General features: G+C 37.7%; 1 protein-coding gene and 1 non-coding gene across 5 annotated transcripts in view; one reads left to right on the top strand and one right to left on the bottom strand.

Moving 5' to 3' along the window:
* CEP192 (centrosomal protein 192) overlaps nt 1-14,956 on the top strand; it is a 163,939-nt gene that overhangs the window by 96,106 nt on the left and 52,877 nt on the right. For 3 of the 4 annotated variants that reach the window (XM_077136051.1, XM_077136052.1, XM_077136053.1), the window contains exons 20-27: nt 2,603-2,833; nt 5,063-5,188; nt 5,371-5,514; nt 5,634-5,697; nt 6,090-6,229; nt 6,338-6,430; nt 6,963-7,081; nt 8,137-8,313. In XM_077136051.1, the coding sequence (XP_076992166.1) occupies nt 2,603-2,833; nt 5,063-5,188; nt 5,371-5,514; nt 5,634-5,697; nt 6,090-6,229; nt 6,338-6,430; nt 6,963-7,081; nt 8,137-8,313 (1,094 nt within the window). Of the gene's footprint in view, nt 1-2,602; nt 2,834-4,378; nt 4,451-5,062; nt 5,189-5,370; nt 5,515-5,633; nt 5,698-6,089; nt 6,230-6,337; nt 6,431-6,962; nt 7,082-8,136; nt 8,314-14,956 lie in introns of all 4 variants that reach the window. The other variant, XM_077136054.1, reaches the window with a different exon arrangement.
* On the bottom strand, nt 9,164-9,234 carry TRNAG-GCC (transfer RNA glycine (anticodon GCC)). Its single transcript has one exon. It is a non-coding gene; the product is annotated as a tRNA-Gly (tRNA).

A 14,956-nucleotide genomic window follows, 5' to 3' on the forward strand; every position in this document is an offset into this window, starting at 1 on the left:
CCTCCACTACTGTGTACACAATCATTGGAATGCTGTCTTTTTTCAGTTTTGTTGTAGTACTTCCAGTATAAGAAAGGAAATGTGAATGTTTTTCATTTTCCATTATTTATTATTAATTTATCAAATCTCTGCAAACTCTGTCTCTGGTCTCTACTTTTTGATTTTGTTAAGTATGATTGAATATAAGTTACTGTCACTTGTTAAAAAAAAAAAAGAAACCAGTTACTTTGGGACCTACACCTCCATTTAGTAAAGGAAGTCTTTTTGACTTGTTTATTGATCTGATCATTTTCTTATGTGATCTTTTGAAATACCTGGAAATAATCGTTTTAACATCAGCAAAAGTCTCTCACATGATCAGTTACACCTGGTTGAATTCTAGAATGAAATAATACTGCCTTCCTGATGAGTGACCATAAGAAATTCAGTGAGCAGGAAGTACAGTCAGCAGCCACTGTTTTGTAATGTCTGCTTTTGCTACTGCTACTGCAAACCAACATTGGTAGATGGGTTTACCTTTTACCTTTTAGTAGCCTTTATTTACCTGGTAAGATAAGATTTTCTCTTCCTCTCCTGATTTCATAGTCTTTCCCCCCTGCTTTCAGATCCTAAGGTTAGAGGAGAAGCAGATGATTGGAGATGAGGGTTGAGAAGGGAGGAAGGTGTGAGATTTGAGGATTTTTTTGTGACATCTAGGAGTAGTGTTGTCTGTGAAAGTGGGGCTAGAGAAGAAGATCCCCATTTATAGTGAGGAGGGGAGAGATGGGAATTAGTCATTAGTCATAGACTTTGAGGTCTGATGAGCACTTCGAGATAAGTCTCACCACCCTGCACTTTCTAGCTGGATGCATTGTGTCCTAGAGAGAGTAGTAGTTGACTCCAAGTTACCAGCCACTTTGTAGCAGAGTACATGGGAGGTCCAGGCCAGCTGACTCTGTTCTTGGGATTTTCATTACCTTGCTCTCCTGTGGTTTGTGTCACAGTCCAGCTAAATCAGGGACTGCATGCAACCTGAAAGCTGGCTGCTTATCCTTAACAGTATGGTTGGTTTTTTTCTGGTACCAAAATGAATTTAAAAAATTACAGGGCAGGGCGGGCCACGGTGGCTCATCAGGCAGGAATGCTTGCCTGCCATGCCAGAGGACCCGGGTTCGATTCCTGGTGCCTGCCCATGTGAAAAAAAAGAAAAAAAATTACAGGGCAATGAAGTGCTTCCATGTTGTGTCCTTTTTAAGAAAAGCAGTGGTATAGATAAATGTGTTTACTTTAAAATAGACTGGGGGCACAGTCTTAATTCAGAGTACAGTTCAATTTATGAAGCATTTTGACTAGCTGTACTTTCCATATAGTGAGTTAAGATTTATTTTTGAAAAGGTAATCAGACACCTTAATTTTGTAGTTTTGAGAAACGAAAAAATTTAGTTGATTCTACTTGTATTTCCATGTGAAACCATTTCTTTTTTTTTTTTTAATACAGTTTTATTGAGATATACTCTCAGACCATCTGAAGCATACAATCACTGGCTCACAGTATCATCATGTAGTTGTGCATACTTCCCCATAATCAATTTTGGAATATTTTCATGACTCCAGGAAGGAAATAAAAAAATAAAACCCAAATCATCCTAAACCCCTTACCCCCCCCGGCCTCCATTGACCTGTAGTATTGAAGTGGTACATTTGTTAATATTGAAAGAATATTAAAATATTGCTGTTAACCATAGTTCGTAGTTTGCAATAGGTACATTTTTCCCCATTGTATCCATCTATTACTATTTTTTTAACATTTGTCCCCCCTATTATTTCCATGTTTTGCTCATCTGTACATATGTAGATAGAAGGAGCATCAGACAGAAGGTTTTCACAATCACACAATCATATTGCAAAAGCTGTATCATTATATAGTCATCTTCAAGAAACATGGCTACTGGAACGCAGCGTACAGGTTCAGACACTTCCCTCTAGCCTCTCTAATACACCTTAGGTTAAAAAGGGGGTATCTATGTAATGCATAAAAATAACCTCCAGGATAACATCTCGAATCTGTTTGAAATCTCTCAGCCACTGACACTTTATTTTTTCTCATTTCTCTCTTCCCCCTTTTGGTCAAGAAGCTCAATCCTGTGAGGGTGAGTCCCAGCTCATTCTAGGATTTTTGTCCCATATTGCCATGGAGATTTATACCCCTGGAAGGCATTTCCTACATAGAGTTGGGGAGGACAGTGAGTTTGCTTGCTGTGTTGGCTGAGAGAGAGAGAGGCCACATCTGTGGGGGTGACTCTTAGGCCTAATTTTAAGTAGGCTTAACCTGTCCTTTGTGGGGATAAGTTTCATAAGAACAAACCCCAAGATTGAGGGCTCAGCCTATTGATTTGGTTGTCCCCACTGCTTGCAAGAATATCAGAAATTCTCCAAATGAGGAAGGAGAATTTTCCCCCTTTCTCGCCATTCCCCCAAGGGGACTTCGCAAATACTTCTTTTTTTCATTGTTCAAATCACTCTGGGATGTATCGGGGTATCACACTGGACAAACCGACAAAATCTCATGCCTTATTCATGGGTGAAGCCATTTCTTAATAATCCATGTGGTTCTTTTTTAAAGGGGGATCTTTCGACGTATCCTTGTTTAGTTTTCAAGAATAAAGTCATCGTAAGACCTCATACCACAGAAGATATAAAAGTGCTTTTTATACCGTCCAATCCTGGGATTTTCAGATGTATATTCAGTATTGCTTCTTGGCCATTTTCAGCAGATGCTGAGACAATTGTCCAAGCAGAAGCCTTGGCAAGCAGAGTTATTCTTACAGCTATTGCTGAGAACCCTGTTATTGAGGTAACTATTTGTAAGTAGACTTCTATAGTACCAGGCATTCTAGGGAAGGCTGTGCAGCCTTAGAAGCAACAGAATGTAAGCTACTTCAAGAACAGTGTCTGGCACATAGCAGGGGGTCCATATTTGCTGAACTGTTGATTCATATTGAAAGTGGAAACAGCAATATTTCTAAATTTATGTAGTTTATTTAGTGCTGTATTAAATGTGTTTGTACCAAAACTGATAAATATAGTTAGCTAGCTGTTTCATCCTTATTTGCTAAAAGGTTATATAGTAAAGTTAGCCCCAAAATGTCTTTGGAGCTTCTTATAGTTTGCCAATGCTATGACAAATACCACACAATGGCTTAAACAACAGGAATTTACTGTTGCCTGGTTTTGGAGGCTACAAGTCCAACACGAGTGTCTTGGCAGGGCTGCTCTTTCCCGGAGCCTGTAGTGTCCGGCTTTCCGGAGCCTGTAGTGTCCGGCATTCCTCCATCACACCACGACCTCTCTCGCTCTCCTTGGTCTTTCTGCTGACTTCTGGCCTCTGCCGACTACATCTAAATTTCCTTTGTTTATAATAACTACTGTCATATGAATCAAGGTCCACCTGATTCAGTTTGGTCCCACCCAAATGGGATCTTCAAAGATTCTGTTCACAAGTGAGTCCGCGCCTTCACTACTAATCACATCTTCAAAGGCCCTGCTTAGGGCTCACACCCACTGAACCGGGGTTGGGACTTGATTCAAGCCCCAGTACATCTTCTCTTTGGAAAATTGAATTGCTGTCTGTTTTATGGGCTTTTATAGTTTCCACTGTTGTGGGGAGGAGGGGGAGAGTTGACTGCCTTTTCTTTTCCTTCATTCTGCCCCCTCTAGTGTTATGGTCAGAATAAGGGACATTGATAAACAGCAGACAGATGCACACAGACATCACATTTTGATTCTAGCATATTTTGTAGTTGTATGTTAAAACACAGTGACTTCTCTTTTTCTTAATTCTATCCATATCCCTTAGCTCTGGTTCGTAACTCTGTAGTTAAATCTCTCTGTCTTTATGAACATTTTTGTTTACTTAGCCTTTCAGCTTCTGAGAGAGGTGGTTGTGGGTTTTTCAGTCTTCAACCTCTACTTCAGTACTCTTAAAACATTGAGCCAAAAATTTTTTTCCTCCTTTCTTGACTCCTGTTGGTTGGCTCTAATTTCCTTTCATCCTTCTTTTCATTCTATGCTAGTTTGGAAGTTAAACGTATCTATTTCCACTTATTCAAATTGACTATGCTGAATATTTCTTTAACTTAGTCTAAAGTTAATCAGTAGCTTTAGTGTCTCCCTAACTTTCACAAAATCTATGATCATTCAAAGCTCATCTTTTCCTTACATATTGTCTTTGGCTAATATTTAGTTCCAAATGGTTTTCAAAGCCCCAGCATTAAAATTTTTTAACAGATTGCTTGAGCTATTTATACATTTTTTCTCACCTTTGCTTCTTAAATCTTACTCCCACCCTCCATTCTTCAGGGACTCTATTGTTTATATTTAAATTGTATTTATTTTATAGCTTTTTTCAGATTCTAAGGAGAACTTTAAGCCTCTCCCATCTTGGGCCGGAGACATGACAGACACCATGGAAGTCAGCGCTTATTTGCTTCCCCTTTGCTATCCCTTTGTTTTACATTTGGCCAAACCCCTTCCTTCACCTTCCCCCAATTTTGTTTTGTTAAATATTATCCAGCATTTTTACATGAATGGGTGTCAGGGTCCCGTATTTGGTTGAAATCCTATGTTTAAAGAGCTCTGTTATGATTAAGCCTCTAGAACAGTGTTTGGCATACATTAGGCACTCAGTTTGAATGTTTTAAATATTTAATATTTTCTTAAACATTTTCAGTATTATTAGAAGTTTAGATTGAATCTGAATATGCCAAGATTTGTTTTGAAGTGAACTGAAGTCATTATTCTAATATAGAGCTCATTGAAGAGTGGCTTATATATTTTATATAATTATCAGTTTACTTTAAAGTCAAATAGTCTTTTCAGATCAGCAGCAGCTAAAATATTCCTTTGTTCTGTAGTATATTTGTGTACATAGGCTACCTCAAAAGTAGGATTTATTTTTATAGAAAATAGTATTGTAAAGTTACCTGAGAAGACAAGTAGGTTTACCTTTATTGCTGAATCTTAATTTGTGGCTAGAAATGGTGGTGATTTGAATGTAATTAATGTATTGCTTTTTAAAAATTAGGTTGAAACTGAAAAGAAAGACGTTCTTGATTTTGGTGACTTGACTTATGGAAGCTGGAAAGCTCTCCCACTAAAACTGATAAACAGGACACATGCCACTGTGCCAGTCAGACTAATAATTAATGCTGTAAGTACTAAAATATAATAAGAAATTGTTTAAAAAAGTACATTTATTGGGAATTGTAGAGTCTGCTAAAGAATTTTCTTTTGGAAGTAGTTTTTGTTGTTAATGATTCTGGGTCTTTAGAATATTTAGATTAACATTATACTCTTAGCTTTACTAAAACTGATCCTTATGTTTCTGAATAGAATGCGATAGCCTGGCGCTGCTTCACATTTTCCAAGAAACCAGTCGATGCTTCTTTGAGAGCTGCCCCCTACACTGATGCAGTTGCTCAACTCGCAGCTCCTTCGGTGATAAACCAAGTGATGCGGGCCAGCTGTGATGGGCAGGTGCGCTGGAGGAGGAGGGGGTTGGCTTAGAATTAATGAGGGAGTTACATTTCCAAGTTCCTTTTCTTTCAATAATTTGCAGTCTTAATGCTATTATACATTTTTGTTTTATTTTACAGGACCCAGAATTTCTGATAATTTGGGTTCTTTTCCATAGTCCAAAGAAACGGATTTCTTCTACAGGTATCATGTTTACATTTGTGAAAATTGCTTTACTTTATAGCTAAATAAACTACAAATTTAAGGTTTATTTCTTCTGCCAGTAAGTGTGAATACTTTGAATAATTCATCAAGTTTTCATGTATTGAACACAAGGTTGATGGCAGCTGTTCAGGGTGAAACTTCTGGAAATGTGGGTAACTTGAGCAATTACCACTGAAATCCTCAGGCTTATTTCTCTTATTTGATCTCATCACACCTATCATTTGGATGTTTTCTTCCTTTCTTCCTGTTCATGTCTCTTCTTTTTCAAGTTCTCTTAAATATCTTCTTGTCCAAGATTTCTCATGATCTATGGCATGGCATTTAGAATTAAGTAACTCTGGTATATAAACTAAAGTAATGTTCTTTTATAGAGATTCTGGACTCAGCAGAAGAATTCTTGGCAAGAGTTGATATAGAAGTTGATAGCCCAAACCCTACTCCAGTTATTAGAAGTGTTAGTCTTCGAGCAAGAGCAGGAATAGCTAGGATACATGCTCCAAAAGACCTACAGGTAACCTAAGCGAAAAACGAAAGTTTTTGTCATTATTGTTTTATGTTCAGATTGATTTCATTGTGATTGTGGCAGTGTTTTTAAATGCCTATTTTGCCCTCTCTCTAGACCATGCATTTGTTTGCTTGTGTGGGTTCCTCAACAAAGCAGCATTTACCTTTAAAAAATGCTGGGAATATTGACGTTTATTTAGATAACAAGGTAAGAATTTCAGTTAAAGTACTAAAAAATATTATTTCCTTGCTTCTTACATCTGAGGTTGCTGTGCTGCCTGCTCTATCAGGGTGGTGTGAGGATTGAGTGAAAGGATTTGTGCAGGTGTTCTGAAATTGGGATTGTTACACTAATGTAAAATATATGCTATGGTGATTAACTTTGAAGTCTATGTTTTGAATGTATGAACCAAATTTTAGGTTCATTCCTGAACAATTTAGATGTTATCTTGTGGGTAGGTAGAATTGGAGAGGAGCACGATGCATCATTTCTGAGACAGTAGGTGAATGATAGGGAATGAAGGTGGTGTGGAGGGTCAGACCTGTTGGGCAGGAGGGAGGAGGATAAAATATCCTTTCTAGAAGAGTAAGACAGGTGGGCCCAGCATGGACAGGGAGGAAGGGGAAATTAACTGCCATTCTTTATTTACTGAATGAGAACAGGACCTGAGACAAGAGCAACTGAATAGAAGCCATATCTACATCAGTAGACATTTAGCTATAATTATATAAATATTTAGATCCCAGGTCAAAGAAGTCACTTTTCAGTGGATCCAGAGAATCTGTTCCTCAAACCTGGAGAAGAACATGAAGTTATAGTTTCATTTACTCCAAGGGATCCCAAATCCAGTGAGGAAAGGTAATTTACAGTTATTTATAATGACAAGTTTGTACTCCTTTCTCAGAACAGCCACTTATGTGCTTTAGTCCACAGCCTGTATAATGAAGTACACATCTTACTTCACCTATTAGGTGACATAGCTCTGCTCAGTCTCTTTTCATTAGCTCCACATTTTCCTGTTTTTTTTTTTATTAGAGAATTGCAGGTTTACAGAACAATCCTGTGTAAAATACAGGATGCTCATATACCACCCTCATATACCATATTAACATCTTGCATTGGTGTGCAACATTTGTTACAGTTGATAATAGCTTATTTTTGTGATTGTACTATTAAGTCCATGGCTCAACTTAGGGTTCACTGTTTGTATAGTGAAATTCCATAGAGTTTTTAGATTTTCCTCTTCTTATTTGCTGTAAATCTTTTTGCTAATAGAAATTAAGAAATCACCGTTTTCAGGTATATTCTGATGAAAGTTAATACTAAAACATCAATTTTAGTTGTTTGTTATTAATTTCTTCTCCAACGTGACCATTGGTTGGTTTTGTCAGTTGTTAATTTAAGATACTTTTCCCCATCCATTCTTCTAGCTTGTGACTTTTCCACATGGAAATCCTAAGTGTATATCAGGTTATAGTTAAAGTACCATTATCATTAGTATTTGAACTTGAGTACCTAAAACTAGCTTAAAAGCACACTGTTCTCCCAGCAATAGACCCGTTTATTCCCTGCTTATACCTGGGTTGTAGAAACCTGAGTGTGCTCAGCTTGCCCTCGGCACTCAGAGATGGGAGAGAAGAACCTGGCTTCATGAATGTGAGTGCTGGTGCCTCAGACACTCAACCTCCATTTCACTGGCTTACCTTCCTCATCTGGGAAGTTTTCCTTGTCTTTTCCCAAGTTCTTCATATATCGTACTCTATAGCTCCATGGAGAGTATAAGCTGTAAGGGTGGGACTCTGATTATATCCCCAGCACCTGGCTCATTCTCTTGGACAGAAGAAATGTGCAGGAAATAGTTGCCAAAAAAATTTGATTATAGGCTATTCCACTTAGATTTTTTCCTTTTTTAGGATCTTGAAAATATTTGTGCTGCCATTTGGACCTCAGTATGAAGTGGTGTTAAAAGGTGAAGTAGTATCTTCAGAAAATAAACCCCTGGCCACTGGATCCTGCTGCTCAGATATTCCCTCTATTTTATCCAATAGGCAGTTTCTGGCTTGGGGAGGCATTCCCCTGGGCAGAACACAGTAAGTATGAACATAGCAGGTTCTGAGTGCTGCTATCATGTCTGCCGTGTTAATTATGACTGCATTATTGTTTTAGAATTGGGATAAAGCTGTCTTAAATGTGCTTAACCTCTGTCATGAATCTTAATTTCTGAATTAAAGTTTTCACCTTTCTTCTTAAAATGTGGCAAAAAATAGGTTTCCATTTTTTTAAGTACTTTGGGGAATTCTTTGCTCTTTACCAAATTTAGGCACTAAGAGTGTCTGTGTTCTTTCTATTGGAAGTACTTTGGAAAGGTAGGAAGAAAATATTATCAGAGACATTGTACTCTGTTTAAGGGAGTTTACAATGTAGTTGATGCATACGTTATACCATATAAAAAAGAACAAGAGGATCTTTAATGGAGCAGATGTATTATTTCATAGTTCACATGAATGGTATCTCTAATTTTATGTTTACTTTCACTGTAAATTATGAATAAGTAGATTAATAAAACTATTTAGCATATAATATTTAGTGTAGTAATATTTCTTCCCCCTAACTAAAATTTCCCCTAACTACAATTCTTTCTCCTAATTAAAATTGTTAGTGCAAAAGTTTAGCAGCATAGTTATTTTTTTTAACCAACCTCAAACTTTATACATGCTCCTAATTAATAATCTAGGTAATTATTAAATCTGTTTACTATCTCATTTTTTTCACTTTTGTATTATTCTAAATGTGTTGTTACCCATACTTTTTTTTTTAAATGTGTGTGTATGTTATTCAGTGGGGGTCACATTTCTTTCTTTGTCCATATGACTATCCCGTTATCACAGCACTATTTGTTGTGCTGTGTGGTGTTTTGTTTTGTTTTGTTTTTTTTTGGAGTGCATGGGCCAGGAATTGAACCTAGGTCTCCTGCATGGCAGGCAAGAATTCTACCACTGAACTACCCATGTACCCCCAACCGTACAAATTTATGGTGCCCAAGTGGTAAGAAATTTCTGGACGTAATCTGTGCTACAAGAGTGAAGAAGTTATTTCCTTTAAAATTGTTAGTGCTAAAAGGATCTGATTGAACTTCCTGATTTTATAGATTTTACCCATTTTTTTACTGCCCATCTAAGTAAACTGTACCGTAATTTATTTTTTTTTCAGAAATAGCTTTCAGATAAGATAAAAGCAATTAAGTTAGAAAATCACTTCTGTGGGAAAATGACGTAGTCATGCATAAAAGTAATACATGGAGTATTTGCTTTCCTTATGTCCTGTATCCCTTAAGGTGGGTCTTGGACTTTGTGCTGACAGTTGTACCAGCCACTGTAAAGGTAGTTATACGATCAGTTTGATGAAGAGAAGTTGAGCTGTTCCTGGTACTGACTTGAGAGATGCTTGTTCCAGGGGTCCTTTTAAAAATAAATGGTTTCATTATGTGAAACCTGAGACTCAGAATTAGAGCTCTGAAGATATGAAAGTCAGTAGTACCCCATACAGCAACTGTTTAAAAAGTTGAAAGAGGAATCTAACGTCAAGTAGAGATATGAATGAAACTAATCTGTATAGGACTAAGGTAAATCAGAATACAGGGTAAAGGATGATATTGTCCATATTTTAAAACTTCAACTTGTGTTTAGACCAAAGAGAGATGTTTATTTGGTGCAAAATTTACATTTCCTAATTTAACTTTTTTTTTTTTTTTTACATGGGCAGGCACCGGGAAACAAACCCGGGTCCTCGGGCTTGGCAGGCAAGCATTCTTACCTGCTGAGCCACCGTGGCCCACCCTAATTTAACTTTTACGGTCAGTTTAGTTGAACACCATAAGTACATGGAATCTTGAATAGGGTATGAGACTTTCTTGGTTTGTCCAGGTTAGTATGATGTCCCAGTATGTCCCAGAGTAATTTGGGCAGTATTTGCAAGGTTCCCTAGGGGCACTGGGGAGAAAGGAGGATATTCAGCTCCCCCAGTTGGAGAATTTCTAATATCCTCACAAGCAGTGGAGCCATCCAGATCAATAGGCTGAGCCCTCAATCTAGAGGTTCACCCCTATGAAACTTATTTCTGCAAAGAATAGGCTAAGCCTAATTAAAATTAGGCCTAAGAGTCGCCCCCAGAGAACCTCTTGTGTTGCTCAGATGTAGCCTCTCTCTCTAAGCTAACATAGCTAGTGAACTCACTGCCTTCCCCACGTACATGGGACATGCTTCCCAGGGGTGTAAATCTTCTTGGCAGCGTGGGACAGAAATCCTGGGATGAGCCAGGACTCAGCATCAAGTGATTAAGAAAACCTTCTTGACCAAAAAAGAGGAAGAAAGAGATGAGAGAATAAAATTTCAGTGACTGAGAGATTTCAGAGTCAAGAGGTTATCCTGGAGGTTATTCTTACGCATTATATAGATATCCCCTTTTTATTTTATATTGTATTGGTGTGGCTAGAGGGAAGTACCTGAAACTCTTGAGCTGTTTTCCAGTAGCCGTGATTCTTGAAGATAATTGTATAATATAGCTTTTACAATGTGACTGTGATTGTAAGAACCTTGTATCTCATGCTCCTTTTATCTAGGGTATGGACAGATGAGTAAAAATATGGATAAAAAATAAATAACAGGGGAGACAAAGGTTAAAATAAATTGAGTAGGGCAATGCAAAGGTGGCTCAGTGGCAGAATTCAAAGCTGCCATGCTATACATCCAGGTTCAATTCCTGGTGCCTGCCCATGCAAAAAGATAGATAGATAGATAGATAGATAGATAGATAGATAGATAGATAGATAGATAGATAGATAGATAGATAGATAGATAGATAGATAGATAGACAGACAGACAGACAGACAGACAGACAGACAGACAGACAGACAGACAGACAGACAGACAGACAGAGTAGATGGAAATAGTAGTGGTCAGTGAGAGGGAGAGATAAGGGCTATGGTATGTTTTATTTCTTTTTTTCTGGAGTGATGCAGTTATTAAAAATGATGATGATGAATGCACAATTGTGTGGTGATATGGGAGCCACTGATTGTGTACCTTGTATGAAATGTTTGTTAAGATTTATCAATAAAATATTAAAAAAATAAAAAAATAAGTGGTTTCATGTAATGTAAGTCTCAAATAAAAAAGCACATTTCCAGTAAATACTAATCAAATTTCAGAGGACCCCTCCTCCCCATATATATATGTATATTTTTATGTGCTTCAATTTGGTCTGGAAGCCTGGCACCTAAACCTGAGTCATCAAAAGCAATTCTTTGTGTTGCTAAAACTCTGTGATTGCTTAAGATCTTTAGAAGAACCCATAGACTCCTTGATTTTTAGGCAGCTCTGTAAATGCTTCTCCCAGCTGGGCTTGTGAGAAGTGCTGAGACACAGTACATCGGAGATGAGACTCCCTCATCCGCAGCTACTCCATGATTGGCTTCCTGGGTATTTTGCTTTTTGTAGGCAGTTGAGGTGAAATCAGGGTTGACATAATATGATTTAGGGAAAGGCTGTACAGGGCTTGGTACCATGTCGAAGGCTTTTCTAGTAGTGTATGGTTGAACTTGAACATTGTCCACATGACAAAACCTTCCTCAAAGCAGTATTTTGTGGTCCACTTCAGCACATGTACAAATAGTTGATGGAGTCCTGTGCTATAGGAGGCGACCAAAACAGACAGCTCAGCTGTCAGCAAATGAGTTATAAAGAGGAGCGAAATGGGCCATCAGTGGGCCCTCATAGCCACTGTTGTTCCTAAGGTGTGGGCCCTGGAAAACACCAGTACTCATGTCCCTCTTGATGCTCATACTCCTAATCCTATAGCTGATTCTTGTCTCAAGTCAGAGGCAGAAGGAAGGTCAGTGAGAAGCCGTGACCATCCTCATTTTCTTCCTGACAGAGTTTTCTGCATTGTGATAAAATTTATAACAGTGATAACTGTTCTTAAAATCCAGTTGCTTCTCACATGACAGCAGCTCAGCAGAATTTTAACTCAGCAAAAAGGAAATTTACATGTGCTAAACATTTTATTTTATAATCATTTGATTATAAACATTTATAATTAAGATTTTATAATTTTGCTAAGTTGGAAATGGGCACTGTCCGAGGCATTTTTAGCCTAGCCCCTTCCGGAGTGAAGGGCCTTGCTCTAGTCTGCTAGCTGCCTGAATACAATATACCAGAAATGAAATGGCTTTTAAAAAGGGAAATTTAATAAGTAGCTAGTTTAAAGTTCTAAGGCCAAGATAATGTCCCAATTATAGCAAATCTATAGAGATGTCCAATCAAAGGTATCCAGGGAAAGATACCTTGGTTCAAGAAGGCCGATGAAGTTCAGGGTTTCTCTCTTATTTGAGAAGGCACATGGTGAACACAGTCACAGTTTTTCTCCCTCTGCTGGAAGGGCACATGGCAAGCACATCGTCATCTGCTAGCTTTCTCTCCTGGCTTCCTGTTTCATGAAGCTCCTTGAGAGGCATTTTCCTTCATCTCCAAAATGTTGGCTCATGGACTCTCTGCTTCATGGTGCTGTAGCATTCTCTGCTCTCTCTGAATCTCCTTCATTCTCCAAAATGTTTCCTCTTTTATAGGACTCCAGAAACTTATCAAGACCCACCCAAATGGGTGGAGAAATGTCGTCACCTAATCCAGTTTAACAACCACTCTTGATTAAATCACATCTCCAGGGAGATGATCTGATTACAGTTTCAAACATACAGTGTTGAATAGGGATTATTCTCCCTTTATGAAATATTGTGATTAAAATGTGGCTTTTCTAGGGGACATACATCCTTTCAAACCAGCACAAGCCTGAAGACCAATTTCTTCTATTCCTCAATGTCACTTCTTTGTGGAGAGCCTATGGAAATCCTCCTAATCCAACTGATTTGTGAGTTAGCCCCATAGCAGTGCAAGGAGTTGACTTGAAAAATCGGTAGATTGCCGTTTTCAGGAATTGGTTAGATAGGTTTTACCTCAGCCTGCATAAGCTGGCCAGAACTGTGAGAACCAGTTTAGTCAACTGATATTAAGCCATGATGGCTAAAATTGGACTTGTGAGAGCAGAGATCCCATAGCATTAGTATAGTAATGTATATAAAGTATTAAGTGCAGCTCTAAGCTACATTAAGGACTTGTATTTAATTCTCCACAGTTATATCTTGATGCCTTGCATAGACAAATGTTTTTTTTTTCCCACCACCAAATAGGTCATCCTGGTCCTCTGTAAGAATGATGCTGCAGGGTTAATGATGAACTGGTCTGTCATCAGCTTAGGAGTGAAATGGTGTGGAGGCAGGCAGGCTGTGGTCCCTGTGTGCCCTAGAGAGGATTTGAGGAAACCCGGGAGTAGTAGATGATTGTGTTTATAACCTGTTCCTCCCTGGTACCTGCACGCCCCTTGTTCTGACACCCCGATGTAGGTAGTGACAGTGCCTATTGTAAAATGGAGAGTTAAACTAGGCCCTTCTTCCAGAGTACTGAGGAAAACTGATAATACCTAGTCTGGGGACAGTATCATCATTTGGATAATAGGTGTAGTCATAATTACAGATAGAAATAGTAATTACTAAATTAAATTTATTTTCTGAGTATGGAGTAATCTAAAGTGGTATTGTGGCAACTTGAAGTTTCTGGGTTTCTAATTAAGGGTCTGCATTTTAAAAATATTTATTAGTTTCTCTGACAAGTGTTTTTATATACTGTGGCTGCTTATTGAGATTAGGAACTTCATTTTTTTTATTTGTTTGGACTCTACATAAAAAAAGATGTGAGCTCTCTTTATTTCATATAATTCCCTTTTTAAACTAAAGCCTGAGGAGACCCCTATTCAATGATTATACTACTTGAAAATGAATATAAACAGTATAAACACATATTGTATATAAATGCATACATGCATATGTACATATGCTTTCAGAAATGATGTTTCTTTCAGGTAAGTCTTTCCCTGTGAACCTGTGGAAACTGTGGAAGGTTTTTCCCAGGTATACTTATATCTAGAGGTCTTAGATTTTATTCTTAAGTCATATTCAGCAATTTTTCCATTTTAACGTGGACAAGGTAATACAGCTTATGTAATTTATTAACTACTAATTTTCCAAATTTGAGTAAAATGAGATTTACTCATGCATTCTCTATTATTCTACAATGAAGAGAAGATTCATAAACTTTCAGAGATGGAGGAATTTTTTTACTACCATCTGGCTGTTATTCATATGATCATTCTACTTGCGTTGTAACTTTTTAAAAGTTGTAGCAATTCAATATACTGTTTAAGAGACGACTTTGTGCATATGAGTCTCTTACTGAAAAATCTGGGTAGTGTGCCTAGGACTCCTTGTTTCCATGAAAGCTGGGCTGAACTATTCAAGCTCTAGGCACAGTATTGAGAATGGATTTGTACACCTGGATTTTCATTAATTGTTCTTTTATAAGGTAAAAAATACCGATACATTATAATGTAAGCAGAAAGAGCAACTAAGGGTCTATCGTAGAAGAGGAATTAAGTCAAAAGGCTTATCTGATAAAGTGAGTCTGAAGTCTGTATTTCCAAAAGTGTGGAATTCTAGAAAGAACTGTGCAGAGAGCGTTCCAGGCTACTAAGATGGCAGTTGTGATCAGTTCATTTCTAAACATTGCAGTTGTTTTTAATTGGTTTGTTTTTATAATTGTAATATCTGTGGAGGAAAAACACAATATT

Source organism: Tamandua tetradactyla, chromosome 18 (assembly GCF_023851605.1).
Source record: "Tamandua tetradactyla isolate mTamTet1 chromosome 18, mTamTet1.pri, whole genome shotgun sequence".
In the NCBI taxonomy this organism is placed as follows: Eukaryota; Metazoa; Chordata; class Mammalia; order Pilosa; family Myrmecophagidae; genus Tamandua; species Tamandua tetradactyla.